We start from the raw sequence: 13,484 nt of genomic DNA, 5'->3' as shown, positions 1-13,484 counted from the left end.
TTTGTAGTCAGTGTAATAACTGAATCACTGCTGTACTCAAAACGATAATTCAGAAGCTTTTAATGCAGGGGACAAAGGTGGCTAATAGCTTTGTCTTTGGAATTAAAGATGCTAAAGTTCATGACTGCAGAACCTCACTTGCAGACCATGCCACACTCCAAGAAAGAACAATATCCAAAGCCTGCTTATACCTTGTGAAAAGCAAAAAATAATCATTAAAAAAAAGCACCACCGAGAAACTCAGAAGCTCAAGTCACTGTACAACTTGCCACTAACTCAGTTAAGTTTTTTATTTGGCTTTGGAACACTGAACCATCATCTAGTTAAGAGAAAACAATACTGGTGGTTAGTTTCATAATCATTTTTTAACTCAGCCACTCTGCAAAATATACATTATTTTTTAAAACAAGCAGTGATGTAGCTTGGCTAGCCGTTGAAATGGGTCCCTTGCCAATGGAATTTTAACTTGAAAAAAGAAACAAAGTTAAATCTCTCATTCGTAGTCAGGAATTGTTTCTCCAGCTTACATCTAAACCTGAAAGTTTGTTTTACATAAACTATGCAAAAACCTGACAATTCATTTGGTTGTACCTCTGCTTTCCTGCTTTTTTGTCAGACTTCCAGGACTGTAACCAGCTACCAGGGCACATTATTCCACTGCCCATGTCTTGTTAATTCTTTGTCTAACAAACTCAAAGCATCACAGCACGTTTTCCTCGAGGCTAAGAAACTAGCTCCATAAAGTGCATTAGCTTGTTAAGCCACATATTTTGGATTCCTTCAGTTAACTCAGTTAGCGGCAGTTAGCACCCCACGTGAGGAGAAGAGCGCACTGGCGAATCGGTGGCCGCCGTTCGCCTCTGGCCCGGGTGACAGCCAATGGGAAAGCAGCGCGCAAGGGCTCTCCGGTCCGTTACCTGACGGCCGTTGAGTCTCTTCGGCTGCGGACGTGTTGCGGTGGAGTGCCGTGCAGTCGAGGCTCCTGAGCCTAACGAGGCGCCATGGTGGGAGTGGGAACTCGGGTTGGGGAGAGGAAGGGAACCTGGGATGGCTTTTGCCGCGGCGGGTTTGGGGAGTCGAGAGTGACCTGTGCTGCGGCGGAGCTCGCGGAGCGCTGCCGCTTGCGGCCCTGCGGTAGCGTAAGGCCGTGTGTGGGAGTGGAGAAATTAACATGAGAACTGAGAGTTCGAGGGAGGTGACGTGTAGAAGTTGTCTGGTGGTAAATGAGACAAAACAGGTGGAAAAGCAACGAAACCGGCTTTGCAGTGCGAAGGACGACGGTTGAGGGACAAGAACGCCTACCGCATCGGCGGCGGCATTTCTTGTGGTGCCTAAAACGATTGGGGGCTGCACGCAGCCAAACAGAGGAAAGGCGTGTGTCCGGCGGCCAATGGCGTGCCACCGTGCCGTGAAGGGGCGCGGCTGTGCGGCGGTGTCTGCGCCTCTGCTCCCGCCCCAGACTGCGCGGGGCTGCGCGCTGGGGAACGAGAGCCTGGGGTGGTGTGAAAGCGTTGGAAGCTCATTGCCAACCCAATAGAAGTGCAGATAAATGCAGAGTGAGCCTCACTGGCAAAAGGCTAGTGACAGAACCACGAGGGTGAGAATTCAAACATGTAGTTGAAGATGAGAGTTTTGATGAAGCTTTAAAGACGCTCTCTACCTCTGTGTTTTCCTAGATCAGCTAAATACACAGTAATAGTATATAATATATGTATAGTATATAATAATAAGCTCGAATAAGAGTTTCAGTCTCAGATGTAAAACAAAATTGGGGTTTTGAGTGATTTAAACGTAAGTGCCATGCTTCCTCACCCAGATGATTTAGTAGAGGAACCCAAATATGAGTGGATTGCCTGGCACTAGTTATGTGCTTATTGTAAAGGAAAACATACTTAGAGGTCTTGTGCAGAAAAGATTCTTGCAACATTACTCAGTACATTATTGTCAACAGATCAAGGAAATAAAGGGTTATTATATAAAGAAGGCTTCTAAAACCAAAGAAAGGTGAAAAAGAGACTAAACGGAATATTATACACAGGATATACGTGCTCTGTGGTAAGGAATGATGATACTGCATTCATCCTGCGTGACCACGTGGTATCTAAGATCCTCCAACATTCTCAACGTTAAATCCTAGAATCTTTACAGTTGGTCATCTGGTCAAACTCCCCGGCAATGATTAGGGAAAAGCACAGCTAGATTAGATTGCCCAGGGCTTGATCCCACCTTGCCTTGTAAGTCTCCAGGAATGAGGCATCAACCACAACTCTAGGCAGCCTGTTCCAGTGCTTTGCCACCCTTGCTGTAAAAAACTGTTTCCTTCTATCCAACCTAAATGTGTTTTACTTTGTGACGTTCGCCTGTACCCACTGCTCAAGCCTGCTTAGGTCCCTCTGGATGGCATCCTGTTCCTCTGGTGTGTCAACTGCAGCCCACAGCTTGGTGTCATTAGCAAACTTGCTGAGGGTGCACTTGACCCCACTTTTGATGTTGCTGATGAAGGTGGTATCAAAGAGTACCAGTCCCAGCACTGATCCCTGGGGGACGCTGCTTGTCACCGATCTTCATCCAGACACTGAGCCATTGGCCACTGCTCTCTGGACTCGATTCTGCAGCCAGTTGTTCATCCATTGAACAGTCCACTCATCAAATCCATATATTTCATATATATTTTCATATATTTCCATATATTTAAGGACTGTGATTGAAGGACTCTGACACAATACCCCACAACATCCTTCTCTCCAAATTGGAAATACATGTGGCTCTTCTGTTGTCCGTTGATGCAGTGACACTGCCATAAAAGACTGCTAGGTTGGTCAAGCAGGATTTGGCCTTGGTGAAGCCGTGCTGGTTCTCCCTGCCTTCCATGTGCCTTAGCTCACAGAGGTGAGACTGATGGGTTGGTAGTTTTGAGGGTCATCATATTATCCTTCTTAGAAGTGGGTGTGCTGTTGACTTTTTCCAGTCACCAGAGACTGATTGCCAGGACTTTGCAGATGTCATGGAGAGTGGCTTGGTGACCACATCAGCTAATTCCCTAAGGACTCTGGGATGCATTTCATCGGGACTCATAAACTGGCAGATGTTCAGGTTCCTCAGGTGGTCAAAAACGTCATCTTTGCTTACAGTGGGAGGGACGTTGCTTCCCCAGTTCCCTCCTGCTAAACCAAACATTTGAGGGCTGTTTGGCGAGCAGTTATCAGAGAAGATTGAAGCAAAGCAGTTGTTAAGTACCTCAGCCTTCTCCTTGTCTGTTGTTACCAGATCGCCTGTGTCACTTACTAGGCATGGTATGCATTCCTGGACTTTCCTTTTCTGGATGAGGTACCTGTAGAAGCCTTTCTTGTTCTTCTTGGTATCCCTTGCCAAAGTTAGGCCAAGCTGGGCCTTGGCTTTCCTGACCCCCTCCCTGCACAGACTTGCAGCTTCTTTGTAGTCTTCCCATGGTACCTGTTTGCACTGCCTGTACGTTTTCTTCTTGCTCTTCCATTTGACCAGCAGGTCCTGGTTCAGCCACGCCTGTCTCTTGCCTTCCTTTCCTGACAGCGTAGATCAGCAGCAGTGAGTAGATTCATGCTAGCAGCAGACTGTTGGGTCATTTTAATTGTCACTCAAGCAGCCGAGGTAATAATGCAGCAGGGAAAGATCACTACGGTATAACCCACAGATAGCAAGTTATTTTGAGAGTGAAATCTAAGTGACGGATAGCCCCAGATCTCACGTTATCATTGTCCTTTTTTTTGTTTGCAGCGTGAATGCATATCCATCCATGTTGGTCAGGCTGGTGTTCAGATTGGCAATGCATGCTGGGAATTGTATTGTCTTGAACACGGGATCCAGCCTGATGGTCACATGCCCAGTGACAAAACTATTGGAGGCGGAGATGATTCATTTAACACTTTCTTCAGTGAGACGGGAGCTGGTAAACATGTTCCCAGAGCAGTGTTTGTGGACCTGGAGCCAACGGTAGTCGGTACGTACGCAAGATGCACATCTTCAATGTAAAACTACTCCTTTCCTTTCAGACTTTTGTGCGTTTTCAAAACACTAGGGGTTCTGAAAGGTGTATAGCTGGATGATGTTTTGACATTTTTGGTTCGTGTTATTTGAAAGAGATGAAATGATGGTCTATGGGTAATGTTTGGAAAACATTAAACTTCTTTGCAGATTTTGGATAATCTTTCCAAGTCACTGCACTACATCCACAGCTTCATTTAATTGCTATCCAGAATGCCTGTGCCTGCAGTGTAGTTCTCTTGAGTTGCCTCCATGTTCCAGGATGCAAATACTGCTTTGTGAGCATCCGATGTTTTCCCCTAAAGAAAGACACTGAAGTTGTACCAACTTCTTGCTGCGTTTGTTCATGGAAGCTGTCTGTAGGTTTTTGACGTTTCCTTTTACGTAGTATGTCATCCCTAGGCACCACATGCAGAACTCAGCAGATAAATTTTATGTTGGAATATGTATTTTTTCACTTGTAGATGAAGTACGTACAGGCACATATAGGCAGTTGTTCCACCCTGAGCAGCTCATTACTGGGAAAGAAGATGCAGCTAATAATTATGCCAGAGGCCATTACACCGTTGGAAAAGAGATTGTTGATCTAGTGTTAGACCGCACGCGCAAAGTGGTAAGAATTCGTGCTGCAGATCAATATTTAAAATAAGTAAGATACAGCTCTAGAGCTACCTGTAGTTACAATTTGTTATGACACTTGTGTTGTTTTTTTTTTCTGGGGGGGGAGGGAGTTGTTTGTTTTTAAGAATTTTATGCATAGATTATGAAAAACAAAAAACCGGGAACTTGGTCCCATGCCTCCCCCCTCTTGAGTTAAATAAAAATTCAGTCAGTAAAACTTGAAAGTTCTTGTGATGTGGAACATCATTATTTGAAGATATTTTAAGGATACCTCAGAAGTGCGTTATAAAATCTTTAGACTGTAAGCACTTGTTTGTTATTTTTAACCTGAATCGCACCATTATGTGTCATTCAAAATATTTCCAGTACCCTGAAACTCAGATTTTGGTTGGACGTTCAGTAATTTCACATGTCTTTCTAGGTTTCCATAACCTGGTGTAATGTAAGAAATTCACTTAGCATGATGTGAATCAAAGTGAAGTAGTGATTGCCTATCTGAAGTTGTAAAAATACTTTTTTTCCAAACCAAATTGATACTTGCTGCCATACAGAGTACAATAGTAGTTTAAAAGCTGCAAGCCTGCTGTAATTTCTAATAACCTTTCGCAGTGGTGCACAACTGCTCTTGCTTTTAGTAGGATAAAAAATGCATAAAGGAAAATGCTACATTCAAATGAGAAAATACTCATATTCAGAACAAGGTGTGCTGTGGTGGTTTTAAGTAAAAGATATGCAAGAAAAAAGTTACCTTTTAAAACAAATGATGAGGAAATAATTGCTTTTGAGTGTTTATTTTAATGTTGATGATTTTGGAAAAGGTAATAATAAATGTATGTTTTTTCTCTCTTGCTTTTTTCCATCCTATTATAGGCTGATCTGTGCACTGGGCTGCAAGGTTTCCTTATCTTTCACAGTTTTGGAGGAGGCACTGGTTCAGGGTTTACATCTCTGCTCATGGAAAGGCTCTCTGTTGACTATGGCAAAAAATCTAAACTAGAATTTGCAATTTATCCAGCACCACAGGTTTCTACTGCTGTAGTGGAACCTTACAATTCAGTTTTAACTACTCATACAACACTGGAGCATTCAGACTGCGCATTCATGGTAGATAATGAAGCCACTTATGATATATGTCGTCGCAACCTGGACATAGAACGTCCCACTTATACCAATTTAAATCGACTAATTGCGCAAATTGTTTCATCCATCACAGCTTCACTACGTTTTGATGGAGCCCTTAATGTAGATCTGACAGAATTTCAAACTAACCTTGTTCCGTACCCACGAATCCATTTCCCCTTGGTAACATATGCCCCTATCATCTCTGCTGAAAAAGCCTACCATGAGCAGTTATCCGTGGCTGAAATTACCAATGCTTGCTTTGAACCAGCCAACCAGATGGTAAAATGTGACCCACGTCATGGTAAATACATGGCCTGCTGTATGTTATACAGAGGTGATGTTGTCCCTAAAGATGTCAACGCAGCTATCGCTACTATCAAGACTAAACGTACCATTCAGTTTGTGGATTGGTGCCCAACTGGATTCAAGGTACTTTGATAACTTCTGAAGTGCTTGATCTTGGAAATAGTAGGAATTACGTGATATTTGGAGGTAGCGGTCGTTGTACTGTACTGTAACGTTCCTGTTACTGAACTGCTTACATTTCAGATTATATTCTTAAATATAATTCCCTGATACTTTAACTCAGATGAAAATTCTAAAACAAGTTACAGAATAGCAGTCACGGTTTTTGTAGGAACAGGCAGTACTGAGTGTCTGAAAATAATTTACAAGCAGGTTGTACTGAAAAGCAATGCCAGGTTTTACTGCAAGTCTTCAAAAATCTCGGGAGCTTTGTACAGAAGGAATATAGGCAAGCCCCAAGCAAATGTAGAAACACTACATGAAGTTATTGAATTCAGTGCAGTAATTTCCCAACAATGGTTTTGAGATACCTTGAAGTGGTAGACGCTATCAGTTTCCGGACATGTGGAGCCTGACTGCTATCACTAGAGCAAACCTATTTTTTTCGTTGTGATTCATTTAAACATAGGCTCCTGTAAGTCGCCTTTTTACTAGATCAATATCAGGTTGTTCAGCTACTTCTGCTTGTTCTCAGTTGACTGGCAGTGTCACCTTCCGGACAAGAGGTCCATCCTTCCAGCTACTGTCCATGCATTCAGGACTTGCAAAGACCTAGATTCTTACGTTCTTTGTAGAGTCCAGTAGGCTCTTATGATCTGTTGGACAAATAACCTCTAGGCCAATGTAGCTAACGCTGGACCAGTTTGACCAGATCCTGAATTTAGGATTTAGTTAAATATTTTGATGAAGCGCAAAATAATTTTATTTAATTGTTCACAGTTGTGGCTACTGTTGTTGTTAACAGAAATAAGTCTTCAGTGCTTCCCAGTAATTAAAGACGTTCTCACTTGTTTTCTTGAAGGTGGGCATTAACTACCAGCCTCCAACTGTGGTGCCAGGTGGCGACCTTGCAAAGGTGCAGAGAGCTGTATGTATGCTGAGTAATACCACTGCCATTGCTGAAGCATGGGCTCGTCTCGACCATAAATTCGATTTGATGTATGCCAAACGTGCCTTTGTACATTGGTACGTTGGGGAAGGAATGGAGGAAGGAGAATTTTCCGAAGCCCGGGAAGATCTGGCTGCCCTTGAAAAAGATTATGAAGAAGTTGGGATAGACTCTGTAGAAGCAGAGGCTGAAGAAGAGGATGAATACTGAAAATGCGGAAGTAATAGAAAGTGTGTTCTGTAACAGCAACAAATGAATTGCAGAATCCTGTTCGCTTGCTTGCTTGTTTTCAGATGCAGTTTTAAATGTTGTACTGTTCATTTTTTTCTTTGTTACTGTTTACACACACAGTTGCTGCGTAAGAACCGTTTGAAATTACAGTTTTTGGTAGCATCTAGTCTTGCACAACGTAAAGATTAAATTACAAACTTGTGTACGTGTCTGTAACGCTGTATTTATCTATTTATCTATTTATCAATTTATCTAACTGTAGTAAGGGTAAGTGCCATTACACTTTTGGTCTGAACTAGAATATTTGCTAAAAGCACCAAACTTGCTACTTAAAAAAATAAAATTAAAAAAAAAAAATGGGGAGACTCAGCAGACAAAAGGTAAAATTTTCCAACCAGCGTGCCCCCTTACACTCAGTTCCACCTTAGATAGAAGGAAAATAAAATGTCAGATGACCTGCTTTACAATAGTCATGTTTTGAATTCCTACACTGACCTATGAAATACTTATGTGTCCTTTAATGCACAACTCTGTGGACACTGTAAGCTTTGATGAATTAATAAAAATTGGTCTTTTTTTTTTACCTGTTCTTACTGTTGGCAGAAAATACAACTTCTATTTGCGGGCAGTTATTTTGTGGTGTGTTTTTTTTGTTTCTGGCTGGTTGGGTGGGTTGGGTTTGGTTTTTCAGAAAAGCCATATGGTTTTCAGTGAAAAGGACTGGATGCAACTGACTGGTGTTAAGTAGCAGATGCTTCTCTTCACAGATTGTGTGTTCTTTTTTTTTTTCTGGGTGGAATGTCATTTGAGGCAACCTCTACAAAACCTGCTTTGTAGTGCTGTAATTTTACACTGTCTGATAGTAACAGTACACATCCCAAAAGCCTTCAGTTTTAGTCCAATCTAGCTACACTGTTTCAGCTAGTATTTCTGGTTAAAGTTAATAGGGATATCTCTGGATAAAGAGAAGGAGAATATATCTACGTGCTTTTAATGTAACAGTTAACTCTCTACTAACTAGAATAGTATTCTGCAGCAGACATTTTAAAATCTAAATTAAAGCTAATGCACCAGATCTGATTTATTTGCTGAGTATTCTGCTTTTGTAATTTAAAAAATACCAAAAAAGCATATAGTGATGTACGTGCTATTTTTACTTTACCAAAGGATGAACTTCTGTCTCATGCCTGTAACAATTTCTAAGCTTTTACATTTTACTTTCTTAACATGGAACTTCTTTGTACGCTAGTAGGAAAAAAGAAAGAGATGGATGACTTTGAATACTCGAGAAAGTATTACTGAAAGCCTGCAACTGAATTCTAAATTATACTTGCTGTTGAAAGGGATGCACATCATCACAACATCAGAAGCAGCTTCAAAACAATCTTCAGAGCAGGAAACCACAGTATTACAAAGTACAGAGCTACTGGTTCCTTGAATTCAGATAGTGCCAGCCCAAACACTGGTCCTGTTCGTAACTACAAACTGAGTCTTCTGCTGCTGTCGTCTCTCGTACAGGTACAGGAGGAGCTGAGGATTCTAGCAATAAACCAGTAACCAGTGCTGTCTAGGTCCATCTTAAGTTTAACAGTTGAGCACTTACCTGCACCTAATAAGCAAGGAAGGGCTCTCTCGTGAGTAGCCTGCCATTTGAGCACTATCGTGGCTTTCGAAAATCACACACTGAATTCTACCTCGAACAGGCTCCTTAGTTACATTGCTCAAGCCTCAGGATGGATGAAGAATCAGCATCACTGACAGCATTATTACTTCATCTTTGTATTAATTGAATCCATCCTTAGAAGCGCGCTGATTGACAGGAGGAAGGTGCTGTTAACACTGGGGATGACAGCCTTGGGGGGGGTCCTGGATCTACGGGAGCATTGGACAATCATCAACGGCATGCAGTTCAACAAAGGTAAACGCCGGCTTCTACATCTGGCTCGGAGCGACGCCGGCCAGCTTGGCAGCTGGGCAGCTGGAGAGCCGCTCAGAAACAGCACTCGCCGTCCTCACCGCACAGCGGCACTTCCCGCTCCCACGGCGCCGCTCCTCGCGCCGCCTGCCTCCCTTCAGCGCTCCGTTCCGGGTTTGCCTCCCGCTCGCGAAATCCGCAGCGCGAGGAGCTGGTGCCGCTTACGGCACAACACGCTGCGATGCAAGAGCACGCCTGAAAGCACCGACGCCGCAACCCGATAACGCAACCCGTACAAAGCGGCGCGTGACGGCGCGGAGGCGTGTCCAGGGGGCGGGCGGGGCCTCCCGGGGCACGGAGCTGCGCTCGGCGTCCTGCGCCCCGCCCCCGAGGAGCGCCGCGCGCTGCGGAAGGGCGCGCGGAGGCGGAAGGTGGCGAGGCGGGGCGCCGCCGCAGGAAACCTCCGAGCGGTGCCGGTGTTCGGCGGCCATGGTGCGGCTTTACAACTTGCACCCGTTCGGGTCGCAGAGAGTAGTGCCCTGCAAGCAGGAGCCGGCGCAGTTCTGCCGCGGCCGCGACGTGCTGTTCGCGGCCAGCGCGGCGGCCAGCGCGGCGGCCAGCTGCGGGGTGGAGGTGTTCGCCGTACGCCGCGAGGGCCGCTGCGAGCCCTTGGGCTCCTTCGCCACCCTGGGCCCCGTGCTGCGCATGGCGCACAGCCGTGCAGGTCAGTGCCGGGCGGGTGGCCTCTGCGAGCGCGGAGCCCGGAGCTGCTGCCTGGCCGCGGCGTCTCCTCTGAGAAGGGCGCTGCTCTTACAGTGGGCCCACGTCGAAGTAGCGTCGGAGCTCTGGAGCCGTGTGTTTTCCTTTAACAGTACGTGAAGTACGTTTACCTAGCGAATTAATTTGCGCTCGAGATCTCTCATTGAAGAAAACCCGGTAAAGGCTGTACTCTGGAACGCTATGTGAGAGCTGAGAATTTAAGGTACATTTTGTAATGTATTTTATTGGGTTCGCAGGTAAGCAGCTCAAACGCTGTCGTGTGTTCTTTAACGACTTAACAGTCCTTCTGCTTTCCCTTAAGGAGACTATTTGGTGACGATTGAAGAGAAAAGCAAAGCAACTTTCCTAAGAGCTTATGTGAACTGGCGATGCATGTCTGCAGGCAGTTCTCGTGTTTGTGTCCGGATGGTGGGTCACAAGATGGAGGAGTCGTACACCGAAACCTTAAAAGAGCAGATGTCGATAGTGGAAATGGCACTTTCAGATCCTCCGCTGTGTATTTCATGTTGTCCTGTACATGGAGATCTTCTTGTGCGCTGCAGGAATAAGCTAGTCATGTTCTGTTTGAAATACCTGGTCATAAACCAGACTTTGACAGTATTAGACTTTGAACGCTCCTTGATTTTACACACTGATAACTTCATTCCTGCCGAAGTTGCGTTTTGCGCTAGGCACATAGCGATAACAACAGAGTTGGATGTTCTAATCCTGAAACTGGACCTGGTCCAGCATAGTGCAGACAGGGGAGAGCAATGCGCATATCAAGTTAGTACAACAGAAAAGCTGGTGGATGGAGGTAAGTACAGATATTGAACTTTTTCAGACTGAGAATCTGCTGATTACTGTCATTCATAAAGAAGGCTCAAACGTGATGTCATTCCATACTGCCTGCTTGCAATGTGTGGGAATTAACCTGATAACCTCCTAAATATATTCCTGTTTCTATTTTCTGGATACTTACAAAAACACAGGTTAATTTTTCTTGTCTGATAGTCAAAGCACTTGTTTTCTAGATACTTCCAAATTATGGGCTCTGACTTTCTCTTTCCAACAGGTTTGGTTCAAGTACTGAAGCGGTGCATTTTCTGGGAAGCACAAAGCCATGGAACTATACGTATGACTCCAGAACAAAAAGTGTAGAAGGCAATATCAATGACCCTAAAATTGTTCACCCAGAATTCCTCAACATGTGGTGGGACACCTATACAGTTAATATTTTACCCTTACTAGAACAGAAAGAAGTTGATGAAGAAAATACCACAAGTGCAAACCTGGTATGTATCTTAATATTCCTGTGGAAACTACCTATGCAAACAGAATAGACTTTGTGTGATCTCACTTGTTTCCCCTCCTGTGCAACTGAAAGCGTGGGTGTGGATTAGTTAGTGAGATACAGAGATTCTTGGTTTTTTTTCTTCTTTCATTTCTGGAATAAGGAATAATGCAGATTAGAAGAATATTAAGTGGTCTTGAGCATAGTTGATTGCTATGCTTAAAATTAAGTGCAGAATGATGCACCAGAAATGACAGTGTAGTAACTTCAGTAAACTCATCCTTAATGTGCTGCAGCTATTCAAACATGAGAACCCCCAGTTGAGCATGCAGTATACATACACTTGCAGTCTTGCATGGTACAACCTACCTAGGTAGGCCTGCAATAATTAGGGAATAGGCTACTTAAATAGACTTGCAGTAATAAATGTTGATACTTGCAAAACCAAAATAATGCTTCTTATTCTAGTTGTTAAACAGAATTCAGTAGTATGTCTGCAAACTTTAGTGTCAGATTAGTACAGTGACTGATTCAAGTTTTTAATCCTTCTCAGCCTAAAGTTACAGAACTTTGGAGATGTGCTCTATCTCTTGTACACTTTTTCTAATGAGCTGTTTGCAGCTATCAGGCTTGATCTATACTCTGGCTTTCTCTTGTGGCTTTTGTAGAGAGGTATGAGGAACTAAACCCCTGACCCTCCCTCCCCCACCTCTTTCCTTGAATGATTTGTTACTCTGTTTTATTTTGCTAGGAAAGCTGCACAGTCCCTGCTTGTTGGTGATGCTTGGTGCTATGCATGAGAACATCTACTTGGTTGCCCTCTTATGTGGCCTGTTGCTTGCTTAAAGTATGCAAAATCTGTCTGTATTTTTTAGTCTGCCTTTTGTTTTAGGCAGAGGTTACAGAGGCAGTGTCCCATATGTCGGTATCGGCACCACCACCACCAGTATTACCAACCATATCTTCAGAAGAACGCAAGGCTCGGTGGGAACAAGGCCAAGCTGACTATATGGGAGTGGATTCTTTTGATAACATCAAGAAGAAACTGGACTCCTACCTTCAGTCGAAGTGCCATTTTCAAACACTGGCACTACAAGGACTTGTTCCAGAACTAACAGCTAGGAAAGGTTGTAGATGATGGACAATTATGCTTGCGAGTAGCTTGATGGAAAAAGTTCTTGGCTGAAGGCCTCTGCAGTGCTACAGATAAAGACAGTGCTACAGATAAAGCAAGAGCTAGGAAGCAGAATTCATTTTCCTTATGTTGTGATCAGCTGGCTCAATGTATTCATTGAAACTGGGTTTGCACCTTAGCTCATTAAGGTGATTAGCAATGACTCCTTTGCTTGCTATTTTAGGTCTCAAATGTGATTTGTGAGATTGCTCATACACTAAATGATTGCCATTCTGCTTTACCATTAGTGAGAAATAAAAGTAATAGCACTGCTTTGATCTTCTAGTCCCAATTGCACTGATGTTTTGACCAGGTTTTTACACATAGTGCCTACAGCGTGGCAGAATGCATTTGTTCAGTTCTGTATTCTTCAGGCTTAGTAAACGGAGTTTTTCTGTTACTTGAAATCTTCATGCAAAAATAAAAACTTGTCATGCTTTTCTGTTTTTTTTTGTAAACTCTTGAGAAAATAAAAAGGAGATCTTTGGAGCAATCTAAAATAACCCAACTTTGTTCATTCCATTCTAGCTGTCATTAACAAATGTCCAGCTTCTAGTTCTGTAATTTTTAATGGAGTATGTAATCAAGTGCCAGGTTGCTGCTGGAAGAAGTACCTGCAGAATGGAGCTAAGAGAATCTGTATTTTGGTTACTGAAGAACAATCTGTAACGTGATACTGTTTTTAAAACAAACAGTAGTGATGCTATCTTGGCAAGTAAAGATGAAGTAGCTGTACCTACATGGGTTAGGAAAACTCTCTCTTCCTTGTGTGCATGGCCACCATCATGCCACGCGCTATATTTTGAGACAGAGAAAAGTAGTAAAAGTACAAGACAAAACTCACAGTGACAGCCTTCTGAAGAGAGGGTGGCTGCTGTTTGCCTTTAGTTCAGATCCATCCTTTAGCTACAAGTGTAAACAGAACCGAATTACT

At 43.6% G+C, this 13,484-nt stretch overlaps 2 protein-coding genes across 2 annotated transcripts in view; one reads left to right on the top strand and one right to left on the bottom strand.

Annotated features, from left to right (window-relative positions):
• LOC125686010 (ferroxidase HEPHL1-like) overlaps positions 1-13,484 on the bottom strand; it is a 35,475-nt gene that overhangs the window by 6,605 nt on the left and 15,386 nt on the right. The window lies entirely within an intron of this gene.
• Positions 945-9,665, top strand: LOC125686001 (tubulin alpha-3 chain-like). Its single transcript, XM_048929604.1, has 4 exons — positions 945-3,976; positions 4,485-4,633; positions 5,512-6,192; positions 7,091-9,665. Exons 1-4 carry the CDS (start codon positions 3,856-3,858, stop codon positions 7,385-7,387), a joined length of 1,248 nt encoding a protein of 415 aa, XP_048785561.1. The 5' UTR covers positions 945-3,855; the 3' UTR covers positions 7,388-9,665.

Source organism: Lagopus muta, chromosome 1 (assembly GCF_023343835.1).
Source record: "Lagopus muta isolate bLagMut1 chromosome 1, bLagMut1 primary, whole genome shotgun sequence".
In the NCBI taxonomy this organism is placed as follows: Eukaryota; Metazoa; Chordata; class Aves; order Galliformes; family Phasianidae; genus Lagopus; species Lagopus muta.
Note: the sequence above shows the minus strand (reverse complement) of the source record. Positions and strands in the feature narration are given on the sequence as shown.